At 43.9% G+C, this 24,467-nt stretch overlaps 3 protein-coding genes across 11 annotated transcripts in view; 1 reads left to right on the forward strand and 2 right to left on the reverse strand.

Annotated features, from left to right (window-relative positions):
• Window positions 1-445: 445 nt before the first annotated feature.
• Window positions 446-5,045, reverse strand: LOC142412238 (uncharacterized). 6 transcript variants are annotated; one of them, XM_075507081.1, is made up of 3 exons: window positions 2,735-5,045; window positions 2,095-2,189; window positions 446-586 (listed from the first exon to the last, which is right to left on the reverse strand). In XM_075507081.1, exons 1-2 carry the CDS (start codon window positions 3,504-3,506, stop codon window positions 2,122-2,124), a joined length of 840 nt encoding a protein of 279 aa, XP_075363196.1. In that variant the 5' UTR covers window positions 3,507-5,045; the 3' UTR covers window positions 446-586; window positions 2,095-2,121. The 6 variants fall into 6 exon arrangements, with proteins under 6 accessions (XP_075363196.1, XP_075363195.1, XP_075363198.1 ...); XM_075507080.1 differs by having other exon boundaries at window positions 2,095-2,228; XM_075507084.1 differs by lacking the exon at window positions 446-586 and having other exon boundaries at window positions 605-2,228; window positions 2,735-3,318; window positions 4,284-5,045.
• Window positions 5,046-5,187: 142 nt separating this feature from the next.
• On the reverse strand, window positions 5,188-8,633 carry RPL35A (ribosomal protein L35a). The gene is made up of 5 exons (XM_075507085.1): window positions 8,508-8,633; window positions 8,041-8,083; window positions 6,722-6,874; window positions 5,603-5,747; window positions 5,188-5,246 (listed from the first exon to the last, which is right to left on the reverse strand). Exons 2-5 carry the CDS (start codon window positions 8,049-8,051, stop codon window positions 5,223-5,225), a joined length of 333 nt encoding a protein of 110 aa, XP_075363200.1. The 5' UTR covers window positions 8,052-8,083; window positions 8,508-8,633; the 3' UTR covers window positions 5,188-5,222.
• A 148-nt stretch (window positions 8,634-8,781) lies between these two features.
• The window catches only part of DRC9 (dynein regulatory complex subunit 9), a 29,667-nt gene continuing 13,981 nt past the window's right edge, over window positions 8,782-24,467 (forward strand). For 2 of the 4 annotated variants that reach the window (XM_075507074.1, XM_075507077.1), the window contains exons 1-5: window positions 9,019-9,152; window positions 14,053-14,200; window positions 17,667-17,911; window positions 19,090-19,218; window positions 21,342-21,423. In XM_075507074.1, coding sequence (XP_075363189.1) covers window positions 9,049-9,152; window positions 14,053-14,200; window positions 17,667-17,911; window positions 19,090-19,218; window positions 21,342-21,423 — 708 coding nt within the window. In that variant the 5' untranslated portion in view covers window positions 9,019-9,048. Of the gene's footprint in view, window positions 8,826-9,018; window positions 9,153-14,052; window positions 14,201-17,666; window positions 17,912-19,089; window positions 19,219-21,341; window positions 21,424-24,467 lie in introns of those variants that run through there. The other 2 variants (XM_075507075.1, XM_075507076.1) reach the window with 2 other exon arrangements.

The raw sequence follows: 24,467 nt of genomic DNA on the forward strand, positions 1-24,467 counted from the left end.
TCTTAAAGCCAAACTTTCCACACTCACAAGCAGCCTGAACTGTACACATCTTGCATTGGCTCAAGGGAACTATTTCTGCATTAGCTTGATCCCCCAAAAAAGTGTCCTCTCTAACAAAAGGGGGAATTTATCTTAAGATGCCCAATTGCTCATGGAAAGTCTCTTCCACAACAGAGCAATTGGGTCAAGTGTGTTATAACTGGACAAGGTAATTTTCGCCCCATCCTTTAAAGCAAGTTTTTTCACAGAACCAGCACCTCATCCAAGAGGCTGCCAAGCACCAGCACCACCCAAACACCTACAGCAAGGTTGTTTAGCTTCATAAAGCTACACTGTCTTTAAGGATGTGGAAAGAACCCATATTTGAAAAATAACCTGGAGGATTCTTTCCCTGAGAAATGTTGGTTCAGAGGCTCTGCACCACCCTCAAATCCCCCCTCTTCTGTACTATATTGCACAAACCTGCAGCTTCAGCAGGAGTTTCACAGTCTTTGATGTTACACACAGACACACAGGGAAATTAAATAAATACCAAGTTTTTAATACTTCTTTTGGTGATAGTTAAGATCTTAGGTGGATACAAGATCTGTAAAACAAACAGAGAAGAAATACATATAAACTCCCAATGCAAAAACATGCAGCTAACCATAGTGCCTTGCCATGCCCAGAGAGGATGTGAAATGAGTTCAGCTATTATATGGGCCATTGGCCTTAGAAACAAAAATAATCTACTGCTCCCACAGTTCCTCCCACCCAAAATAACCCATCCCAGTAATTCAACCTGCTGGATGTCTACTGGTACCCACTTGTATAGAAGGCCAGTTCCCTGCAATAGCCCCTTTAATGGGCAGTGGGCTAAATGTTGGGTTTTCATCTGCATAGATTTTTTTCTTTTTTTGCCCAGGAATGAGGAGGAACGAACACAAATGTACTGTTTTACTTGGAGTGCCTCTAGTTTGAAGAGGATGCTGATTGATTTCTGTTACAGAAGGGCTCAGCAGTGTCAGTCTGCATTCGGGCACAGATCAGGACCGTCCTCCAGCTGATTCTCAGTCCTATACATGCTGCAGGTTCAGCCCACACCACTCTCAGTCCTCCCCCAAGAGCTGTGCTGACACCTCCGTAAGCCAGCACTCAGACCCTGATCTACAGATCTCAGTGGAGTTTGGGTCAAGATACAGCAAGCTTCTTTCACCCATCGTATTGAAGGGACACAACATTCATGGGCTGCTCAGGCAGTAAGCTTGAAAACATAGCATGAATGACAGCAAGGTGTTGCATGCCCAAACACACCACGCTGAGCTACCTGGCAAGCCTGGAACAGCTGCATGTGAAATAGCGAGTTGCAGAGCATGCTCTGCACATAACCATCCCCAGGTCCTTCCATCAGGGTAGGTGGGAAGGATCCCATGGATCAGTGTAACAAATTTAGACAGCTCATCCCAGACCCTTCAACTATTCTGGTGTGAGGACAGTAGCTTGAGAAAGGCCTAATGGCAAACAGCACTGCAACAGGAGATGGGCCTTCATCTTGTTTGCAGCATCTTGTCCAACAAGCGAGAGGGGGCGGCAAACTTTGCTCTCCCACCATCCTGTGACTACAAAGAACCCTGGGGTATTTCAGGAACTTTGTGCTGATGAGAACTACCAAAGACCCCTGCATTCAGGCTCTCCTGGGAAAAAGCGGTCTTAGGTCTTACATCTGGGTTTCTTTCACTATCTCAGTTTTGGGACAGTCTAAAATCCAGAGGCAGCTGGCCTGCTCTCACTCCCTCTCTGTTGACAGCTGGTTTCTTGGGGACAGCCCAGAACATTTCTTGGGGACATTTTGATATTTGAGCAAGGCATTTCATGCAAAGCAGAAACTCGGTGATTTTTGATAGCAGTTTCCTGGGGTAGATTGTTCAGCCAATGCAGCAAAGAAATCTGAGCTTTGTAGCAAGGACAGCGTGACGCTGAAGGAGCAGTGTCCCCTTCTGGCAGCAGCCACATAACTGAACCATGTCTGTGCAAAAGGACTTGGCAGACAAGCAAGGCACCAAGAGGGAAGTATTTCTACAAAGGGACATCCAGGTGAACAGCACTAAAACCAACCTGCCAGATTCTGCTGCCCAAGGGAGTTCATTCTCCAGCTGTCTTTGATACCTCGTGTCGCATATGTTCAGGCAGAGCACAGCAGTAACTGAACTCTGGGAGCGAAAAAATAAATGGACCCCGGGAGTCACCTTCTAGGGGAGGAAATGCGTGTGATAGAAGAACAGCAGGCATCATCCTGGTGAAAGCTTTGGCCTATGGCTCACCCAAAAAAGTTGGCACATCCCTCCAATGAAGAACGCAGGGTCAGTGAGACTGTGAAGCTGTTAACAATCACGGAAAGCCCCAGCAGTGGAGTCAGGACTGCAGTTCTTACACTGAGCAGCATCTCCATAGCCATGTGTATTTTGGGGCAAGGAGCAAGAGCCACCACTGTCCAACTTGGAAGAGGACACACAGTTGGCTCACACTACATTGTCCATCCCCATCCCAGCACTTAAACCCTCATTTTCATTTCCAGCTCACATTGCCTGCAAGGTCCAGCTTATCTTCCCTCCTGTATCTGAACCTGGCCACCAAGCATCAATTTGGTCTACAATGTCCCTCAGACCCTTCCATGCCCCACCCTGAGCATGTTTTTGTTTCCAAAACGCCTGTCTCTCTGTCCCTCACCCCTGAGTTTAGCTATGTTCCAGGATACCTTCATGGCAGTTTAAGACTTCTCTCAGTGCTCTACACGCAGCTCTCTTTGCCTCCAGGATACCACCAGGCTGGCCTGGTCTGTAGACTGCTGCCTCCACCACCAGTTGCCAGGCCCCATCCAGCAGACACTGCATTCTCCTAAGCGCTTCCACTGCCTGGTCCAGCTGCTCCTGGGCGTCTGGATGGATCATCACAAGCACCAGCACGTCCGGCACGCAGGGGAGGAAGTTCCTCACATTCCAGAGGGCCTCATCCAGGTGATCCCACCGCATGAGCTGCTTCAACACAGTGGCATGCCAGAGCATAAAAACCAGATGTGGCCGAACCTCCTCTTCCATCCTGTCCACCTCCTGTAGTTTAGCCCTGATGTTGGCTGTGCCACACAGGTCCTGGGCAAAATCCACCAGCACCGAGGGAGCTCTCACATCATCACTGTCCACCTCCACCACCAGCACCCGTCCATTCCGCCTCCCCACTATGTCCAGCAGGTTGAGGAGCTCCCAGGTGGTTCGGTCCACAAAGAAGCAGACAGCAGGCTCCTCTGATGCCATAGCTTCCTCCCACACAAGTCGTTTTGCTGCACTGCCGGGGAAAGGAGTGGAAGGGGTTTGCTGTAGCAAAGGCACTCGCATCGCACAGGCCTTGAAACAGGCTACGCCTGCCGCTCTCAGCAGCCACCACGTACTATCAAACACACTGGTTCTGGTGGGACCAAATGAACGTGAAAGGAAATAGCAGTTCTGACACAAAGATTCAAAAATTGTAGCCATATGCTATTTGACTTTGGACCTCCCAGGAACAGGCTTTGTACCTCAGTAGTCTGGTACAGTAGAAAAAGATGAAAGAGACAAAAGGGATCATTACATATTTTTGGGCATCTTACCTCAAACTCAAGAGTACTTATTACTTTCTCATCAGCAAAATCCAACCACATGATAGGGACCACAGTCCTACCAACCTGCTGCTACAGCCCCATTTGCCCACTACGTTTCCTCCTCCTTCCTTTGGTAATGCCTAAAACTGGAAATTCAATTTGTATTCCACCCCATCCTTCTTTGAATCCTATGTGTACAACCTGTCGGTATTTGCGGAAGACTAAAGCCCTGCTTGACCTGACCCAGCATCCCATAAGCTGCAGTTTCTCTCCACACATTAAAAAAAAAAAAAAAACGCAGCTTTCCACTGCAAGCGCTCTCCTGCTGCTGAAGACAGCAGTAGCAGGTTTAATTCTTGAAGCCAGTCCAGCGAAGTAATTTCTATACCAGAGCCAAGAAGCCAGGTCCAGTTTTTGTTTGAATTGCCATTCAAAAGAAAGTCTTAATTTACCCAATAACATACTCTGAATACATGACTACTCCACCTCCTTCAGAAGGAAGAGGATTAGTTATGAACTACCAGCCCACTGCAGGAAAGAAGCAAAGCTCGCAGCTCAGAGGGCTCCCTGCCGCGCGCAGGCAGCGGGGCCAGGCAGGGAGGGGGAAGCTCTCATAGGGAAAGAGGGACCTGCACTTGAGTGGGACGGAGGGAAGGTTAGGGCAATGACTTACCTGCCTCACCAGCTAGGGGTGCTTTCCAAATGACTGAAAAACTACATGGAATCAGTGGCATCACCCACCCAGGGTACCGACGGGTCATTTAGGGACTGTGACATCAGCAGTAGCCACGCCAACCTGCAGCTGCCCGAAACGTCCCTTAAAACTACCCCGTATTCTTAGGGGATGTACTAAAACTTAAGAATCTTTAAATTAATTTTTCACCACTTTCTTGTTCAACAAACCTTAAAAGAACTCATGAAAGTGATACACCAGTCTGACATAAGGATCCTCCCCACCCTGCATTACAAATTGCAATAAGGCTGGCCAGGAAACCAGCAAGTATTAACACTTAGGCACTACAGAGTTGTGTGATGAAAACGTGCCTAAACAAATTTCACAGAGCAGATGCTACAGGCATGCATGCTGCCCAGGTACATGTGGTCTCATTCTTTGTGACTCTGCTAGAATCACTATTTTTAGACGTGAGCTAGGACTTACACCTGCTAGGATTTAGTGTCCCATTACAGTTTTGTCTCAAGAGCAGTCATCTCCAAGCACAAGAGAAACAGGAGTAAGAAGTTTCCCTCTAGTAGGTAGGCAAGGAAGTATTTCTCATGTTCTATATAAAGCTTGTGTGCACAGTCTATGAGGTTGTAAACATTTATTGTTTAGCCCTGCAAACCATTCGGATTCCGCGATGGGAGGCACAGAGAGGTCGCAGTAAAGGCTGCCAGTTATTTGTCTTTAGAATGTAGTCTGCTCTACAAATGCCTTGCCAAGCACGGGTCGAATCTCCATTTCACCGTCTAGCTTAGAGTCACTACTCCATCCCTGTGCCGTGAATTCTGATATGCTACTGAAAAAGAACAAAGTCCCTCAAAATAGGTGGGGGGATAAAAATAGAAATGTACAAAAATTAAACAGATTCTCCATTTTATTTCCAGTAAAAATTTAGATCCTAGATGGATACAGCATCTGTAAAAGACAAGAATAGAATCGTGTTAGAAATCCTGTTACCGGACTGTACTATTTTAAAGACAAGTTTTGCAGTTACAATCTAGATCATTGATCTCTTCAACTACTATAAAAGCAACCCCCTCAATTTACACAGATGAGGTGCAAGAATGAAAAAGTGTAGCAACATCACTAGGAAGATACTGCATCAAAACTCTGGGTGCATCAAAACTCTGGGTGCATCAAAACTCTGGGTGCATCAAAACTCTGGGTGCATCAAAACTCTGGGTGCATCAAAACTCTGGGTGCATCAAAACTCTGGGTAAAAGGCACCCCAAAAACTGCCAATATGTTGTTGCTAAAATAAATCCACTTACCACCCGGATTCTGTGTCCAATGGCCTTGGCAGGAAGGTTGGAGCGGAACTTGGCACGAACCATGCCACTGTTCCCATGGGCGCGGGTTACCTTCCCCCAGATCACTCGTGTCCTGTTGGGCTTGCCACCGGGGGTTACAGTGTTGCTGAGGAAAGAGAGGGAAAGAACGGCTGAGCACACTCCGTCACAGCTCTGTACAGGACTGACAATGCAGCCTCTTTAAGGCACTTCCACAACTGTATTCCACAGCCATCTTTAGTTCACCACATTCCACTTACCTGTGAAATTTGCTAGGCCTGGGATTTTCACTATACCTTCCAAATAAGGTAAGTATTACAGCTTGTAATTTATCAGAAGCTCCACTGGAGAACTATTAACAAGTCACAAAACTAAAAATTTGGAAAACACTAATGCTAAGATGATCAAACCAAAACCTCATCTATTGGTATAAGATTGCAAAAAACTGCTTTAGAAGGAAAGCCATGTGCCGTCTTGGAAATGATAGTGGTCAAGTTAACAGTCTGATCACTTTTATTCAAGGCAATTCTGAACTCTAACAACCACACTCAAAGAAAAAGTACGTGGAAGGTAGTAAGTAATTGTTCCTAAGACCTCCACCAATGCCAGCACAGCAGAAGTGACAACGCTCTGACATAGGCATGCAAAAGCCAGGATACAAATTCCTCCAAGCTTCACAAAATAATTCTGCTGTTCAAGTAATTCAATAGCTCATCATACTCGACACAAATTCACCTCACTTCAATTTATTCTACCAAGCTGCCTTCGGTTTTTGCCAGTCTCAGGCAAAATTTGTTTCTCATCCTATTTACTAACGTAACACGTTGTAACATAACAAGTGAATGATTATTTCACATAATTTCATGATCTGAATTAAAAACACATAGGCCAATTAAAGCAAAAATAACCAAGGACTTTAAAAACAAAACCAACTCAGGAAAACTGGTCTACAGAGTACTCCATAGATATTCTATTGATAAACTGAGCCCAATTTATTTTTGTTCTAACAAAAGCTCTATAAGCAGACTGCTCACATCCTGGCATTTGCAAAAATGGATATAGGAGTTGGCTAATTTAGCATAACAATGAAGAGTTACTTACTTTTTAGCTTTGTATACATAGGCACACCTCTTGCCCAAGTAGAAGTCTGTCTCCTGACGGGCATAAACACCTTCAATTTTCAGAAGGGCAGTGTGCTCCCGCTGGTTTCGGAGGCCACGTTTGTAGCCAGCAAAAATGGCCTTGCACCACAGCCTAAAGGCATTGAAAACATTTACAAATTATAATTCACTCCAAAGTACCAAATGTAAAAACAAATAACGTGCTGTTTCAGCAGAAACTATTTCCACACTAGTAGAAATTTAGCTGAGGAAAAACCCCACTGCTTTTGCTTTTTACTGCAAATCCTTACATTCAACCAACAGAGGAAAGCTAAGTAACTGGGACATGAAGTATTTATGAGAACGTTGTATCTTTCTTCTTGTTATAAACTTCTGACACTACAGGCTTCATATGAAAACCAAAATGCTTCAACATTAGTAGGTGTTTTGCTTTCAAATGTCTACAAACACTCTATGATGAGTAAATATCACTTTTTTCTATACACCACATAAACTGAGTCTCCTATGTTGCAGTAACCACGATAGGAGAAGATATTAATTGCTGTTAATTTGTAGTCTCAAAGGAATTAACTGCAGTCTATGGGGACAGCCAGAGAGACAGCCCCTCATGCACCAGACAAGTAACAAACTCCTCAACAATTACTCACAACAAAGACCTGTCTGTGCTACGCATGTAAAGCAATTATAAGGCTCACTCCACACATCAGGTATACATCACGACTGTCTCAACTGCATCCAGCAACTGTCCCATAATACAGCAGTATTAAACGAAGCTATGCAGTTCTATCTTCCACACATGCGCGACAGAAGATAAACTCCACAGATAAATATTTAAGACAAAACGCTGTGATTCAGATTCAATCCCTCCACCATTTACCACCTCAATCCCTATATCCATAAGAAAACTCGATGACATAGTAGCTCTCTTACTCAAGGAAAACAGTATGTCAAAGCCTCTACTGTACACTGAAGGTTCGCAAACACTGTGCTAATAAAAACACCATTAATATCCCGCATCTACTGACAGGCCCAGGAAAGCGTGGCACACCATATGAACAGCTACAACCAGTTTAAGGCAGAGGCTTCAGAACAGAGACACACGACTGTGGGCGTTTAACAGAGGGCCCAGCAGGATACCGGGCACAGGAGCTGTCCTGGTAAATGAGAGCAGCCACAGGAAAACGGATCACTGCCCGCAGCTTTAACAAAACGCTCTCAGAAATGCACAGTTTACAAGACGACCTGTCAAAAGTACACCGTAACAGCGAGCCGAGAGCTCACTCGGGGCAGGTCACTCACCTCCCGGTCATGGTGTCCTCCTGAAGCCCTGGTCCCAGCAGGCCTAGAAACGACACACAACGCATGAGCCTCCCAGGCCGGCAGCTCTGTCCAGCCGAGCGAGCGGGAGCTGCCGCAAGCCCGGTCCGGGGGCCAGAACATCCTGCCGGCCAGGGGCCACCCACAGCACGGCGACGAGGGCACGAGGGTCGCCAGCCTCCCCACGACGTGCTCCGCCTCACGGAGAAGGGAAGGGGACCCCTCCGCTTCCCCAGAGAACAGGACGCTCCAGGCGCCTCAGCCCCCCTTCAGCTGCGGGCCTCAACCTGCGGGCGGGACCATCCGCCGCACATCGGCGCCATCCCGCCTTCTACCCGCTCCGCACGGCACCAGCCGCAACGCCCCGGGAGCCCCGCGCCCGCCGACGGTCCCATGGCGGGGGAAGCTCCCTCCTGCCCTTCACCCCGCGCCGCCGCTCCCCAGCTCACCCCCACGGCGGCGAACCAAGATGGCGGCGAAAGAGAGAGCCGCCGCACTGCCTTCCGGGATATGGGCCGGGAAGGACCCTCTGCGGGGGGCCGCTAGCACCGCCTGAGCGGGAGAAACCGAGGCGGCCCCGGCGGGGTGAGCACACCGTCCCCCAGCGCGTCCCTCGCCCCGTCCCCCGCGTCTCCTTTCTCCTCCGGGTGACGATCCGGGGAGGGCCGGCCCCAGCCCCGCCGTGCAGGCACCCGCCGGGCAGCCCTGCGAGGCCCCCGGAGCGTGGTGGTCGCCATGGAGACGGGCGCCACGGCCACTGCGTCCCGGTGAGCGCCGCAGCGGGCCGGGACCGGGACCGGGACCGGGACCGGGACCGGGACCGGGACCGGGACCGGGACCGGGACCGGGACCGGGACCGGGACCGGCAGCGGGCAGGTGGGCAGGTGGGCAGGGGGTGCCCGGCCCGGTACCGCCGGCCCAGCCGCTGTGGGCAGGGCCCTGCGGCCGGCCGGGGTGGGAGCGGCGGGGGAGGTAAATCGCGGCGCGGCGATGGAGGGGAGGCCTGGCAGGGCGAGCGGGGCCGCAGCCCCCCAGCGAGAACCGGCTGCGGCGGTGGAACAAGCCGAGGAGCCCTATGAGGGGGCAGCGAGGAGGTGAAGGGCAGCGCTTGGTGCTTCTGGGTTGGCCAGGGCTCTGGGGCCCTCTTCTGATGGCAGCTCTCCGGGCCCTGCCTGTCTTCCTCCGTTCTCACCTTGAATTAGTGAATCATCTCAACATTTATTTTACTCCTGATATCGCCTCGGTGACAGAAAACATGTATTTCTACGCTCAAATCCCTGTAATGAAGTCACACATTCCTGTGTTTTCCTAAATAAGAATAGGTGGAAGCATGCACTTACCCATTTTCCCAAGTCAGGGTCATTCACTCCTGATTTCTGTCACTTCCCTCACACAGCCAGAAATTCAGGTGCATTTTCAGAGCACTTTAAGTGATTTAGGAACTTACTCCGACGTGAAATGTGCCTTGGCCATCCAGACTTTCACTGTAACTTTGTTCCTAAGAGTCTTAAGCTGCATTTGAACGTGTGCTCAGAGTGCTTTTATGAAAAATTGGATCTCAGGAACAAAATCTACTGTCATCTTGTCACCAGCTGGGCTTGGAGAGCTTGAACCTGAGACTGAGGAATTAGATCCCAATCCAGGAGGAGAATTAAGTCTATCTGTACTTTGCTGGGCCAGGGTAGAAGCATTCAATGCCTTGTAAGCATGTATAAGCAGAGGTTTTTCTTAGAAGAAATTGTTAGGAAGTAGGAGCAGAGAAAGGATGGAATATTATGAATTCTTAAAACTATTCTGTTGGCTTCTACTTCAAGGAAGAGGTAGAAAGCACAGCAACTCTCAGTAATCTACCCAGTTAACAGTGTCAAATGCGTGGTAGGAACCTCTGCTCAGAGAAAGGACACAATCCCTGCTTTGAGGAGAATAAACTATCTATCAAAATACTGTTTTCCAGCAGTAGAGAAGCCACAGCCAATAAATGCTCCCTAAATCTTATCTTTTCCTGTCCCATACAGATTTAGTCCCATAAGGGACATACAGCTAAAAGTAGCACCACATCTTTCATTCCTGCACTCGGTTCTCCTGGGTTCTCACCAGTACAGCCTCAGAGAGCAGGAGCCGAAAGTCTTTCTCTACAGTCAGGATGAAACCTAAATTGTGTCTTTAAGCCAAAACCAAGATTACTTCAGATTTTCAAGGTTTCTTTTCTTTTATATATATATAATTTTTTTTCAAATGAGCAACTTATGTTCTCATATGTGTAGTGGTAGGCAGAGTTTTGTAGGGACACAACTATTTCGCTTGCCTAAGAGACCTTTTTTTGGTAAAAACTAAGGTGTTTCTGATTTATGGCCCAGCTGCTGCCACTGTGGATATTTAGAATCTCTCCTTGCCAATCATTTGCAAAACAGAGCTAAAAGAGGTGTGACATTCTCAGCTTTGAATTTTCTCACTGGAATTCATTGGTATCTCCTTAATTGACTAAAAGGAATGCTGCAAAAAAATGTTGCCTTTGAAGCCATTTTAGTTTATCAGGCAGCAGGATGGGAGAAATGTGCATCCAGGACTCTCACACAGCAGAGGGAGTTGCAATCCCCAAAGGAACAGGAGGCCAGACCTTTTATACAGTTGTTTTAAAAATTATTTCTTGATATGTTTTTCTTTCCCTTTAGATCAGCAGGGAAAGAATGTCAACCTAAACTCTTGGGGGAAGCTGAATCCTTCACATACCTCTTTTTTTTTATTATAGAGTTTAATGAAGGAGTTGAGCAAAGTGCAGTGGTTAAGGTTGATGCCAATGGCTGAATCAGGATGGTCTGTGGGCACTGTGTTAATGCTAAAATCCAGGGAGAGCAGCTTGCTATTCATAGTGTTTCTTCATGCCCCAGACAGTGGTTTCCTTCTCGCTTCCAAGTCAACGTAAGCGCAGAGGGTACTGGCTTGGCACGTGCATCTGCTGAGTGAGTATATGGTTATAAGAGGAGATCTATAGGAGGAGCAAACTAGCAGGCTTTAGAGAAACATTCCAGCTGTGAGCTTTCTTAAAACGCATTAATATCTTGAGTTAATGCTCTCTTGGACAGAAGCTGCTGATGGGATGGAGGAAAAGCTATTGCAACCTCCTTTGTTTCCAAATAAGTCACTTTTTCCTATGAGAGCTGCAAGTGTTATTTCTTCTTTCAAGAATGCTGTTGTAATCATCTGTCACAGCTCTCCCACAACAAATCTTTTTTCACCATATTTTTAGCATTAGGACTCCACATGTAATAGATTATTCTCATGTTGTTTAGACTCAAAATATGGATCATAGATTTTTTAAAAAGATAAAAATGAGTAAAACATTTTAAAAGTATTTTATTAGTGCCTGTTGACTGGAAAGAGATATTGTCTGACTTTCTCTATGTAAAAATACTTAATTTGTGCATCTCCACTTCTATCACTGATTCCAAGTTTGAAAAGAAAGCAAAAGTGATGCTTTTAGTTTATTATACAGATTATTAGTTATTTATTTGTTAATGATATTATCAGATTCCTATCTCAAGCTGTAGCAATGTTTTTTTATAATTAAAAGACAGGAGAGAAAAAGTCTCAGAAGTAAAGGGAGGAAATCAGTTCCTTCTTAGTCATAGGTGACCATCAAAAGCCCTGAACAGTGGGATTAATTAGGTAAGTCAGTATAAATAGTAGAAGAAGGATAGTAAACGTATTGATAATTTTCAGAATTACTCCTTTGCTGGTATCTTTTCCTGCCATGATTTAAGCAAGCTTCTTCGTGAAATGATTTAGGGTGCCTCTACCATTATCTTGTCTGGAAGGCTGTTCCATATCTTCATCCATCCAGAAGTTAGAAACCTTGTCATAATTGCCTGGCTTAGGAGAAATTACACTCCTTTGATCCTGGACCAGTATTATCCTTTGACTTAAATAGCTCTGTCTCTCCCTGGTATCTACTCTTCACATGTATTTGCAGGCAGTAGTCACAGTCCTCAATTCTTTTAACCTCTTGTAAAACAGAATTTCTATTCCCATGATCACCCCACTAGCCGTCTTCTGTACCTGTGCATGTTTTTTAACACAAATGACTAGAAACATGCACCATGCCTTATCTGAGGTTTACTGATGCCTTATGTGGCAGCACTAATACTTCTTTATATCTGCTGAAAATACCGGTCCTGCTACATCATAGCACTTCGCATTATTCATGGTTCATAACATTGGAGTCATGCCACCCCCCGAACCCTCTCTTCCACCCTGTGCTCCCGACCTCATAGCAGAAATTCTTGTGAAAATCCTTAATGCAAGACTGTGCACCTGGTAGTCTTGCATTCTGAGATATTATTCAGTTAATCGAAGAAAAGGGTCTAGGCTGAAAGGAGCAATATTCCAGTCTTGTTGACTATACACATAGCTGTCATGAAAAAGACTGCCACTCACACACCAGGCTTTCTAGTTGTAGTCTTATGCACAAGGAGAGGAGGAAAGCTGTGTCCTGTTACGAAGGACGGTACATTTCATTACATGTTGCATTAAACAACTTACTGCAAGAGACAGGGACATCAAGAAACAAATATATAAAATCTAAGTTATTTTTGTTCCATTTACCTATTATGATACTAATAAACACCTACTAAACCTGCACTGAAAAGTGACCCATATTTTCTGCCCAAGTGAAATTAATGTCATGTTCCAATTGTAAATTACTATATTTTCTTCAACAAAAGCAACAAAAAAGGACAATGACAAATGGTAACAGTTTCAGAGAAGTCACAGTAAGTATACATTTTTTTAAACACTTGTAAAGTTGTTTATGAACAATCACTGATTTCCAGTGATCTAGAGCATAACTGCATCTAAACCTCTTTAATCTCCACAGAACGTGGCCATGTCTTACCCAGTTAATCATGCTAACAGGCATTGTCTGATGTATTTCCTTGGCATGCTTACAGATTGGACTGTAATATTCTGCAGACCTAGAATATGTTTATTCAAGGGTTTTACAAATGGCACAAATCCAGTTGTAGGTATAGCGCCAAATGAAGTTTTTGTTAGTGGATGTTAATGCTGCCATTGCAATGGCATTCAGGATCTCAGTCGTCTCAGACTCCAGTTGTGCTAGGTGTTATACAAGAATACCTCTTTTGTGAGTATAGGGTTTGGAGGGATTGTCTAATGGCTTACCAAAACATTAAAAACCTCAGAGAATTTCTCCATTGTTATGCAAGTGTTTTCTTATACATTTTTCTAAATGGACCAATTTCACTTTGATTAATAGTGAATTTCCACCATTCCCTAGATGCACTTTCACAATATTCCATCTGTAAGCAAGGCAAAGGGTTGCTTAATTGTGTATCAGAGCAGTTTCACATTTGAAATGCAATTTAGAATAAAACAACAGAGACTGTTAAAGATAGTTTACGTAGTCTAGATATTGTTTCTTGTTTGACTTTCAACATCTTAAGGTGGCAAGAGTTCCTGCTGAGGGGATTGGGATCACAAAAATGTTAAGGCTACACAGTAATAACGAGGAGTGATTAGAGCACAAAGGTTCACTGTCTGAGATTTTATAAGACATGTGGATTTATTTTTTTTTCCTTTTAAAAAGGCACCTTCATTCCTTTGTTTCCCAAAGAACAAAGTCCGTCATGGAACATGGCTCCCCCTTGAACTGAATGGTGAGGCCACATCACCCAGCTTGTGCCTTCCATATCCATTCCCCCTTCTCAGCCTATCTACCCAGATCTACTGTAGGAGGGACCAGGACCTACTTTGTTTTGTGAAAGCTAAACATTCCTGCTGTCCCTGCATGCAGCCATTAGCGGAACATGGCTGCTCTTATAAACAGTGTATGAAAGGCTATAAACAAAGCTAGGGAAGTATACAAAAGGCTGCATATAAGGCTATTTCAGGTCTACCTTTAGTTTAAACTACTGTTACTAACGTTACTAACACCATAGCGTCTTTCTCATTGGTATCTTTGGTCTTTGTTCCTCTTAGCAAGAATACAGAGACTAAAGAAATGGAAAAATTAACTCATCTGGAAGCTCTGCTGTTCACTGCTGTGCTGGAGAATTGTGTCGATCAACTCTCAATTCTTGGATATATCATGCCGGTTTCACATGAGGGCAAGCCAGACCTCAGCCATGTACGTGCCTCTATCCTCCCTGCTTTAAAAAAAAAATCTCTTTTTTTCTTGTCTTGGTTTTATGTCTTCTATCAGCATTTTTTAAAAATCAACTCAGATATTTTTTCTGCTAAGTGCTCCATTACCCTTGGGTGAAGAAACACAATAAAAGTGCATGGATGACCAATTTTAATATTTATACTGCAGCATCATTGAGAAGCCTTTGTCAAGACTTTGTGCAAAGGACCCTACTGACCCAAGATGAGGTTCCTGGGCTTATAATTTTAAAATCTCGGTGGTTAGATGACAAGCAAAGGATTAGGGAAAAGGAAGCAAAACATATCTAGGTTCTTATGTAGATACACAGCTATTTTAAAAATACAAATGAATAGGATATTTGAAAGTACTCAAAACCAGGGTAATTCTGTTCCTCTCTAAGTCCATGCTAAAGTTCCTTTAGTCCCCACAGACAATGAATTAAGAAAGATTCCACTTCAAAATATATTAGTAACTACCCATTCCCAACGACCATTATTAATTAGTTGATTTCTAATAGCATCATACCTAAGAGGGCCTGGGCAGAGATATAAAGAACAGAGAAGAAGCCCTAATGCAGCCCAAAGCTCGGGCAGAGGTTTGTTGCTGTGGAGGAAGGTGGTGTGATATTTCTGGTAGCTGATAGACATAGGAAACAGGATGGGACCATCCTGAGGGGTAAATGGTTCTAAGTTCTATTGTCATACATTTTAAGTGACATAGCAGGCTGCTTCCAGTTTAAGCAGGTTTGAAACTCTTTTTTAAGAGGAACTCAAAAAAGAAAAAAGTGTGTGACCAGGATGGAAATAAAAACTGGGATCCGAGTTTTCAGATCTAGTGCTGTTCACTCTGTCTAATGTACCACTTAAGAATGCAAGAGAAAGGTAAATCAATATGTTGCTTTCTACGTGTTTCCTTTCCAGACTACCTTCTTTTCAAAAAAATCCATTGCAAAGCAGCCGAAGCTGTTACAGTGAATTTCAGGGCGTGAACGATGCTTAGACTGTGCAATAGAGGGCACTCCTCCCCTGGAAAGAGTCCTGTGAGCCAGCCTCACCTGTTTCCAGAGGCTCCTTCTCCCTCGCAGGGCTGGGTGGGAAACCTCTTATGTGCCAGCAGCAAAAGCACAGGGAAAGAGAGTCTCTCTAGGACAGTAAGAGTTGTTCTTCAGACACCCAGACTCAGGTTGATAGACCTACTAAAGGGACACTTAAATTATAGAGAAAACACCTTAGCTTTTCTCTTCAATCACAGATGCTCATTTTTACCAAGTCACTTCTTAAAACACAATTTTCTCACAGACTATAAACCCTACTTGTGTTCTTAAAGATGCCAAAACAAATAGAGAAGGAAACAATTTAGAAACAAGAAAATAGCTTAGGGAAGCTACTTGCTAACTTTTGTGCTCTGTAATTTGCTACTCCTCCCCGTTTCTCAGTTTACATTTGGCTGTTATCATGGTATTTGTAGAAGACCTGTATTTGCAAAGCACCCTGGAGCTCTGTCAGTCAAACAAATCAATGTCATTTTCAAAGACTGACATCTAAATTTCAGTTGATGACATTTTTGAGAGGATTAATCACAGTGTTGGCCAGCACCTCACCGATTTTCCAAATCGAGAACTCTTGTACATTCCATCCCACAGAGGAAGGCAGCCTTTCTATTTGCTGAATTTTGGGCAAAAGACTAGCAAAAGGTAAACAGCTAGGAGACTACACAGATGGTAACACATGCAGTTTACAAACTCCTTACTCTTACATAGTTATTTGGTAATTATTAGTGTGTAAGTCCCTACTGTTTACAGACAATCCAGTTATAGCCCATCTTGAACTTTCCCAGACATTAAAAAACATCAGAACATTCATAAAATCTAAATTATATTAAAGCAGTTTGTCTGCCAAAATTAGTCCTTTCTGAAGTACAGCCATCACCAGCAAACTATTTAAACCCTTTTTTTCTAATTAACTATGTAATGTTCATTTGTCTGTGTATACTTTGCATGTGATTCATTTAATGTAAATTTAACTGTCCAAAAATTAAGCATGTAGTCACCTAGACTCCTTCTGTAGTCACTGGTGAGTTAGGCACTGCCAGAGGCTGATTCATCCGATCTGGAGATGTCCAAGATACTCAGAACGAAGCAGCCCCTGTGCACTGCCCTCACGGACTACGGCAGCATTGCAGACCACTAACGGAGCCTCGCTTGACAAGTAACTTCTTGGAAGTACTACTGGCAGACACAGTTGCCACCCTGACCGCTTGTTTTTACTCTGCCCTCTATGCTGTGTTGGCACAAACGTGTGTGTGGTTGTGGAGGGATCTGGACTGAGAGCTGGTGCTGCTAAAAATAAATTATTTTTTTTCCCTTTTTGCTGGAAAATGTTTAAGCTCAATGAGTTCTCTAATCCATTTCCCCAAGCAGCCAGGGTGGGGAGTAAGCAGCTATGGACTAGAATGGGGCTGGCAGTGACTGCGTTAGCTGGCTTCAGTGGTACTGCTATTAAGTGTTCAGTCACAGAGATGCCAGTAGGCAGGCAAGAAAATTTTCTCTTTTAATGTCTCAGTGTATACACCTGCATTCTCATCCATAGCACATAAAGCAGAGAAATTCCTCGAAGCAAGGCCTCAGCTGATTTTATAGTGTGCTTTTGCTTTTCTGTTTTTTTTTTTTCATATGGCCACAAGATACCTTTCCATGTAGAAGAGGGCTGCCAATATTTTGAATTTCTTCTTTGAATTTATGTTATACTTCCTCTGCTGTCACTCTCTCAAAAAACTGAGCTAAGCAGATAGCTGATGTCTATCGCTTTTATTTCCACATGTCTCAGCTCTTGTTATAACAATAATGTTGTACGGAAAGGTCGTGGTGACAGGCAGTGGGAAATGGCTAAGATGGAGAGAAGGCAGAGGGGAAGCAGGCCAACAGTTTTCTGGTGCATAAAAGGTGCTGCAAAGGAGGATGGAATGATTTGTTCTCTGAGCCTACGGACACTAGGACAAGAAGCCAGGGGCTCAACTGCAGCTGAGGAGAAAAAAACTTTCTTATGGTAAAGATTGTTGTGATGTACACCTCTGATGTGCACCCTCCTGTACTGGCAGGAGGGTGCGTAGTCTCCATTGCTGGAGGTCATTAAGTACGTGTCAGGAATGACACAGTCTGAACCATCATCTCCTGGGGCAGATGAATTCACCTTTTGAGGCCTTTTCTAGTCCTGTCACTTTAGGACTTTTGATCCCATAAACTTTAATAAGCTTATATTGTGTGCTCAAAGCTAACCAAGATAAATGTTTCTGCTCTTCTACTCTTTGCAGAATGTAACATACACTACCACCTGCTCTTAGTATAGCTTCATTCTAGTTAACTATTAATTTTTCTTCTTCTCACATAATGTTGCAGAGGGTTTACTTCTACTGCCCAATGTGCAAGCAGGTCTCTCTTACTCCCTTTTAGACTGGCACCCAGGAAATGAAAGAAATCATAGAGACCCAGAAGGAGCTGGACATTAACTACCAAGAGCTTATGTCAGCAAGGCAATGGAGTGGGGAAACAGTTACCTCCATGTCTCTCAAAAGCATCGAACACGAGCAGCAGCTGAAGAAAACTGAAGGTCTAAAAAGTACCCATCATCTTTCGAAAAGGGCCACGAAACACACTGCTCTGTCTGTAGAGAATCTCAGAAAAATTCAGGCTGACAGGTGAGTGAAGCACAAATATGATGACTGTGGGGGATGCTCAGAGCTGTAAAGTTCTCAGTCTGTCCCTTGAAAGCAAAAATACAAGCTTCTCACTCTCCCACTGCTGGTGTACCTCAGTCTTGGACTGGAAGGAGTAGCTCTAAAGAGAGCAGTGGGGTCTAGCTTTATAGGCCATTTAGTTCTGGCCTTTGCTTGCCTCTGGATGCCAAGTAATGACAATCAGTTTATTTTGAATGGAGTTGCAAAATATTACCCAGTTGATAATGGTTGCTTGGGTGGAATTTGTGCCAGGGACTAGCCAGTGCTGATGTTCTGGTGTCTGGAGTCAGGTTCCCCTAGCATATATGTACAGGCAAAGTGGGATCTGGGCATTGTCTCGTGAACTCAGTTCTACTGCAGGGCACACAGAGCCTCTATGGCAGCTACAGCCATTCTCCTTTATAGAACTGATAACGTATATGAAGACCAAAGAGTTTCTTTCTTTTTTAAAATAGATTTTATTCCTGCACCTAATCCAGTGCCTTGATTTGCAGAAATACCAGCAGCCTTTGGTTTAAAAGACAGATTGGGGAGCTGAGCATTCAGTACCCATTTTTCTGCATCCTGGCTTCTGTCCTTTGATGTTATTTCAACAAAGGGCTTAAAGAAGATCCTAACACAAATGAAGAAAATGCAGCTAAAATATAAATACCACATACACCATGAAATTCAATAAACTGGACAAGCCCATGTATTTGTTAAGATCAGCTTAGGGCTGTACTGGGATATTTTGGCACCCACATATCCCTTTATAGACATATTTGTCTGCATCCTCAGGTCTCATTTTCCAAGATCCACGTATCTGTCATCACTACTGCAGGCCAGAAGCCTTCTTCCTAATGGCAGCACAGTCTGGCACAGCATGGATATGTTTGTGCCTCTTTGCTCTTTCCTAGAGTAGCATTCAGGGCAGCATTTTTAAATTATAAATTTCAACCAGCTCCTAATACAGAGTTCTCCAGGCATACAAGAAGCAGATATAATGGGAGAAGCACTCCCGGGTTTGATAGGACATAAGAACAGAAATGGGATCTTATATTTCCTTACCATTTTAGCTGTAAACAATAATGGATAAAGGTGCCAGACACTGTAGTACCAGCACCTATAAATTATTGTTGTGTTTCCTTTCTTCCTGGCAGGCAGTATGCAAGTGATGTAATTACAGTCACTATGAAAAAGATACAGGAATCAGGAACATTTAATAGCCTAACAGAAGCTAATGAGAGAGAGAAGGCAAAAAAAAGCAAGTTTCATGACATCCTCATCAGGTCAGTGTTGTGTTCAGTACTTCCCTGCATAACTGCTGAAAGCCAAAGCCCATTCCCTCTCAGTACATGCTAAAAAGGAAAAAAAAACCCCAAAATACAGAAAGGATTCTGCTTTTTCAACTTGAATTATTCTGTCTTCTTTATACACTGCACTTCTTTCCCCTTCAGAAAGAAATAACTGATGGTTCTGATACTGATCTGAGCTATGAATTGCCTGAGCTTTGACCACAGTGGACACCAGTGTCTGCATTAATGCAAATGCTGCCCCATATCAATTAAAAGATAATGTGATGTAGGAGCTCCTTGATCTTTAACTCTTGTCCCCAGTGAAAGGCAGAGCAACAGAGAATCTGCTCAAACCAGGGCCAGCAACATATGGTCTTTAGGCTATGTGATGCCCAGGAGAATCTGCTCTGAATCATGCTAATGTGCTCCCTTTTCCCAGTAGCGGTGAGGGGCTAGCACAGATGGTGACAGAGCCAGTTGTCTTATTTAAGGCTAATCCACCAGCCACTGTGTTACAGATCCTCTTCTGTCCCAAATCTTATAGGGTACGGATTTGTTACTGTCTTAACTCAAACTGGTGATTCCTTAGCTCAAAATTCTGTGCACTAGAGGTTTGGAGTTTTTTTAGCATGGGAAGCTCTGGTTCAGTCCCAGGCCTGTCAGAGAGAATAGCAGTCATCAGAGAAGTATTTGACCATTTTAAAGCTACTTTGTTCTGTGTAGCAGCTCAGGCCCATCATTTAGGGTAGACAGCAAAGCTGCTGTAAGTCATGATTTGTCATGAGTCCAACCTACTGGAACAGCTTGGTGGTGGCTCAGGCATCTGCCTCTGGGACAAGTCCCCAGCTTCCAGTGAAATGTGTGATTTCAAGCATGAAACCCAACTCTTCCACTGTCTAAAACCAAGGGATTTATTGTTTATCCATGGAAGGGACAGAAAGCAAAACTGAAAGCAGCAACTGCTTGTGGAATAACTATCCAATACTGAAAGGTGGAAAGGAGCAGACAAATTATAATCGGAAAGGGCATAATCCTTTTTATTCCATTCTGTCAATCATATCTAGCCACTATGTTGTCTGTTCTACTATACATTCTTTTCATGGAAAGAACCTGATCTGTCTTTTGATATAATATATACTTGTCTGGTTTTGTGTCAATATACTAGTCTGAAAGCAGTCTGCAGTAAGACTGGAACTCCTTATCAGGAGCTTTTGTTCATCACAGCCACCCCGCTAAGGACTGTGAGAATGAAATGCATGTTTGATTGTAAGGTTGGGATAGCGTACGAAGTCTCAGGTACCAACTGTAGTATTTACTGGCTTTAAATGAAATCATAAGCATAAAAACTTAGAAAAGCACTCTGAGTGAAATAAGATACTAAGACCTAGGATATTATTGCATCTGTTTTGTTTTAGACAGGTAAACACTTCTCTAGCTTTTGGCCTTCACTCATACCCCTTCATGGATCTCGGAACCTGAGGCAGTGTTTTTTGAAAGATTTTAAGTCTGATATGAAAAAAACATTCTCCATACATATAATGAAACATACACACTTTGGCACTGTCTGCTGATTAGGCATGCTTCTGCACAGAATCAGGGAGATTTTTGCCTGAAATGCAGAGACTGTGGCTCAATGATAGACATCTTTCCACTCTGCTGTAGGAATCGCATCATCCTCAAGTCCACTCCAGGCTTTCAACAAGAGCATCCCCTGGTTTTTGGCTCATTCTCCCTTTCATTCCCATCCTCCTTGCTCAGTCTGTGCACCTCTTCTTTCAGGATTTACTTACCAAGTCACTACCTTTGGTGAGAAGTCTCTGTTTCTGACTTGCAGATGTGCTGCCTCCCCAAGGCTCAGAGTGAAGACATGAATGCCTTTTTTGCTACTTGGCCACAGGAAGCAGCTTGTCTTCTGCTGGTGTGAAGAAGCAGGACAAGCTTTTGTGTGCACTTCTTTTAGTTCAGCTGTTAGAAACTCATTGAGTAAGCAGGATAAGTGGGGCAGTGTTCAGCTAGGTGCCGCAATGTATCAGGAGACGGGAAGTTCCCCTTCTAGGTAAACAGCTCTTGTCTTTTTTGATATATTCAAGTGATTGTATTTTCCCATTTTTCTTCAGGGAGGAGGAAGGAAAGAAGGAGATAAAGTCACTTGAGAAACAGCTGCAAAATGTCAAGAAACAAACTGAAATAGAACTTCAGGTGAGATCACTTAGCACTGGGCATCACGCCAGGGGGGAAGCTTGTTAGCAAGCTTGCCTCTGCTGCCCAGGAACTATCAGTCAGATGAGAGGACGTGTGGCATATATAATGATCCATCATTTAGAAATATAGAAGCAGAATAATTGCAATAAAGATTTGTATTCTGAATAAGCCTGCTAATGACTTTAAGAGCAGTGTCCAACCATTTCCAAATGGGAGCTCAAAATGCTCATAATCATAAGAGACCATGATCAAGTTAGAATACCCTAAAAGCACTGCTGGGAGTGGCAAAGCACAGACATCTGCAATCTGTAAGAAAGAGATTATCTGCAGATAGAAGTATCTAAGGTTCTGTCATACTCACTCATGCAGACGTGACACCTGGCACAGAAGAAAGTGTGACAATGAGGGCGTGAGAAAGACAGACACCTGGCATAGGGGCATGCCATTTTTCTACCTACAGTTTTGTCTGGGGAAAATTTCATTATTTTAATCTATTTTTCTAGGCTTCCAGATATTAGAAAATCCCAAACATGGGAGTCCTACACAAGGGCAGATCAATGTTATTGCACATACGCTGTCAACTTGATCTTTCTGGAAAGCTTCAGCCCTTCTGTCTGCAGCATGCAAATAGTATGTGCATGCACGGTAAATCTGGGCCATTCTGGACATGTCAGACTTGTTACACAAGTGCAGATCAATTGAATGGCGTATCACTGGTCACTTTGATGCTCACCAGACAGCTCAGACTTGATGCTCATGTGTGCTTTAGAGCAAAAGCACACGCAGTTCTGTGCAGAAACATGAAAACGCAGCCTAGCCCTGCTGAGGCAGGAAAGAGTGTGTGATAGAAAACAACCAAAAGGCAGGCAGGTTCAGAGCTATACAAGGACTGGAAGAAGGAACAAGAATCTGACGCTTGGTTCAGTACTGAGCAAGAAGACAGCAAGGGCATCTGAGGAAAGGATCGGTATCACTGAATTTTGTCTTTGGACAAAAGTGTGACAGTAATCAAACCAGGATATAGTTGGCTACAGGGAGGAATTTTAAGCCATTACATGCTGGTGAAATACAGTTTATAGAATATGAAGGTTTTGTGTTGGCAGCGTGGATGCATGTGCAGTGGAAAGTTTAATTGTAAATACAGGACTGTTCTAAGAACATGAAGGACATATTGGCACTGGTAGCGTATGCAGCTATCTATAACTGACAAAACACCAGAAGTCCAGGGGAGATATTAGAAGAGCAGAGAAGAAAGCAGGAATGTACAAGATGGGAAAATTCATTTAGGTCAGTACTCATCTACTAGCGGAGATCCTGGAAATGCATAACGTACACTGTAGCAAGATGTAGCAAGATGAAAAGAACACTGGAAAAAAACTGGACATAACAGGGAGGAGAAAGAAGAGGAGTCACTGAAGGAAATAGAAAGTTAGCAAGTTAGGAGACAAACCAAGGAAGAACAGCTGTGGCGACTAAAAGAGAAATGCAGGATGAACTTTTTTTCCCTACAAATTTGAACAGAACATCTAAAGGATGTAGAGGTAAGAGCCAGGACTGAAAAGGGGAACTGTATACCTCAATACATACTTACTTACTGCCACTGGAAATGGTATGGGAGCCTATTTCCAGGCCCTATGGGACAACCCAGAAGTCCCTTGACATCTGTGTGGCAGTCAAACGAAATAAGCTGGATAGTTTGTCAGGCTCAGAGACTGTATGTTGTCTCTTTGCTTCTCCACGTTGTCCCTTCTCAGTCAGATTCTGATGGCTCCGGGGAAGCTCCTGTTCTCCCGCTCCCCAAGCTAGTGAATATGATGAGGTAGTTCTCCTTCTGTGTAGTGCTCCTCAAACCTCACAGTGTCTGTGCACACAATATACGTATCCGGTTCTGGTTTAATGCCTTCCCGGGGACTGGTGTATAGGGGGCTGTAATCATCCCATCTCACATCAGCAGCAATGTCCTGGCACTGTGCAGTCAGGCTGGGCACTTCTCTGTGTCCTGCCCTGCACCTCTCCTACCTCTTGCAGTCATAAGAAGGTGTGTAGCTCCTGTGCTGAGAGGGTGCTCTTCTCTGTGTTCTTTCAGTACCTTCTGCTAATTCAGTTCTTGCTTTTTGCCTCATGAAGTGGGATCTGCACTCATCTGGGATTTTGTTTTTATATTTCCAGCTTGAAAGTCCTTTTCTGGGCTTACTTATAGTTTCAGCTTTGATAACAAATCAAAGACAAGACTACTTTCAAGTACTGCTTTCCTCCTGTGCCAAAAATAATGGTGTCTCACTCTGTCTCCCAAGGGAGAATAGTTTCTATTCGCTTCATATGGGATTTTCCCATAGGCACTTTTACAGACACTTGCATGATTTGTCAACCTTGCCAACTAATTAAAAACAAAAATACAGCTTGCTGAATTTGGAGTACTTTGAACAATAATAATGCACAGACCTGTAGACAAAAGCCTACATGGTTGTCTCCAGTCTAGTGGATGAGAAAACAAAAGTGAGCAAATCTAATCATGGAACCAGAAAAACACGGTCTTTGCTTCACGCATGTTGCCTGTATGTTTGTATTTTCAGCCTTGCTACCTCTTAATGAGATGCTAATTAATGCTGTATTAGCCTGCTCAGCTCATTTTTTTTTCTAATGGAACACAAATCAAATGCTAAATGTTCTTATTTATTTTGTTTTCTTTCCTCTTGGAAAGCACTGATGTCTCTAATGGAGCTGAAATGATCAGGCTGGTTTTGCTCTTACCCCTCTGTGCAGGAGCATCACCGACAGCTCTAGTTTAGCTGCAGGAGTTCTGTTTGCTGCCGCAGTGTTAATTTTCTAGCTTGTACAAAAATACTCACTTTCTCCCATTTCCTGGACAAGTGGTGGCAGTCTGTACAGATTTTGAAACAAGTTAGTATCATATAGGATTATATAGTTTAACATAAAAATTTAGGAAATGTAAACTTCAGAATTCCTGCATTGCTATTCACCCAAAGACTTTTTATATCCTGTAGGTTTTGTGGTATACTTATGCCACACATGTGTGCAAG

This window comes from Mycteria americana, chromosome 7 (assembly GCF_035582795.1).
Source record: "Mycteria americana isolate JAX WOST 10 ecotype Jacksonville Zoo and Gardens chromosome 7, USCA_MyAme_1.0, whole genome shotgun sequence".
In the NCBI taxonomy this organism is placed as follows: domain Eukaryota; kingdom Metazoa; phylum Chordata; class Aves; order Ciconiiformes; family Ciconiidae; genus Mycteria; species Mycteria americana.

Excerpts from the sequence above, each read along its gene's own strand:
- LOC142412238 (XM_075507080.1), bottom strand. The coding sequence starts at position 3,506 with ATGGCTACAATTTTTGAATCTTTGTGTCAGAACTGCTATTTCCTTTCA. Across the intron at positions 2,229-2,734 it reads AGTCTTAAACTGCCATGAAG|AAGGTGACTCCCGGGGTCCA; the intron begins GTATCCTGGAAC and ends TTCCTCCCCTAG.
- RPL35A (XM_075507085.1), bottom strand. Across the intron at positions 5,748-6,721 it reads TATGTATACAAAGCTAAAAA|CAACACTGTAACCCCCGGTG; the intron begins GTAAGTAACTCT and ends CTCTTTCCTCAG. Across the intron at positions 5,247-5,602 it reads TTGGACACAGAATCCGGGTG|ATGCTGTATCCATCTAGGAT; the intron begins GTAAGTGGATTT and ends TGTCTTTTACAG.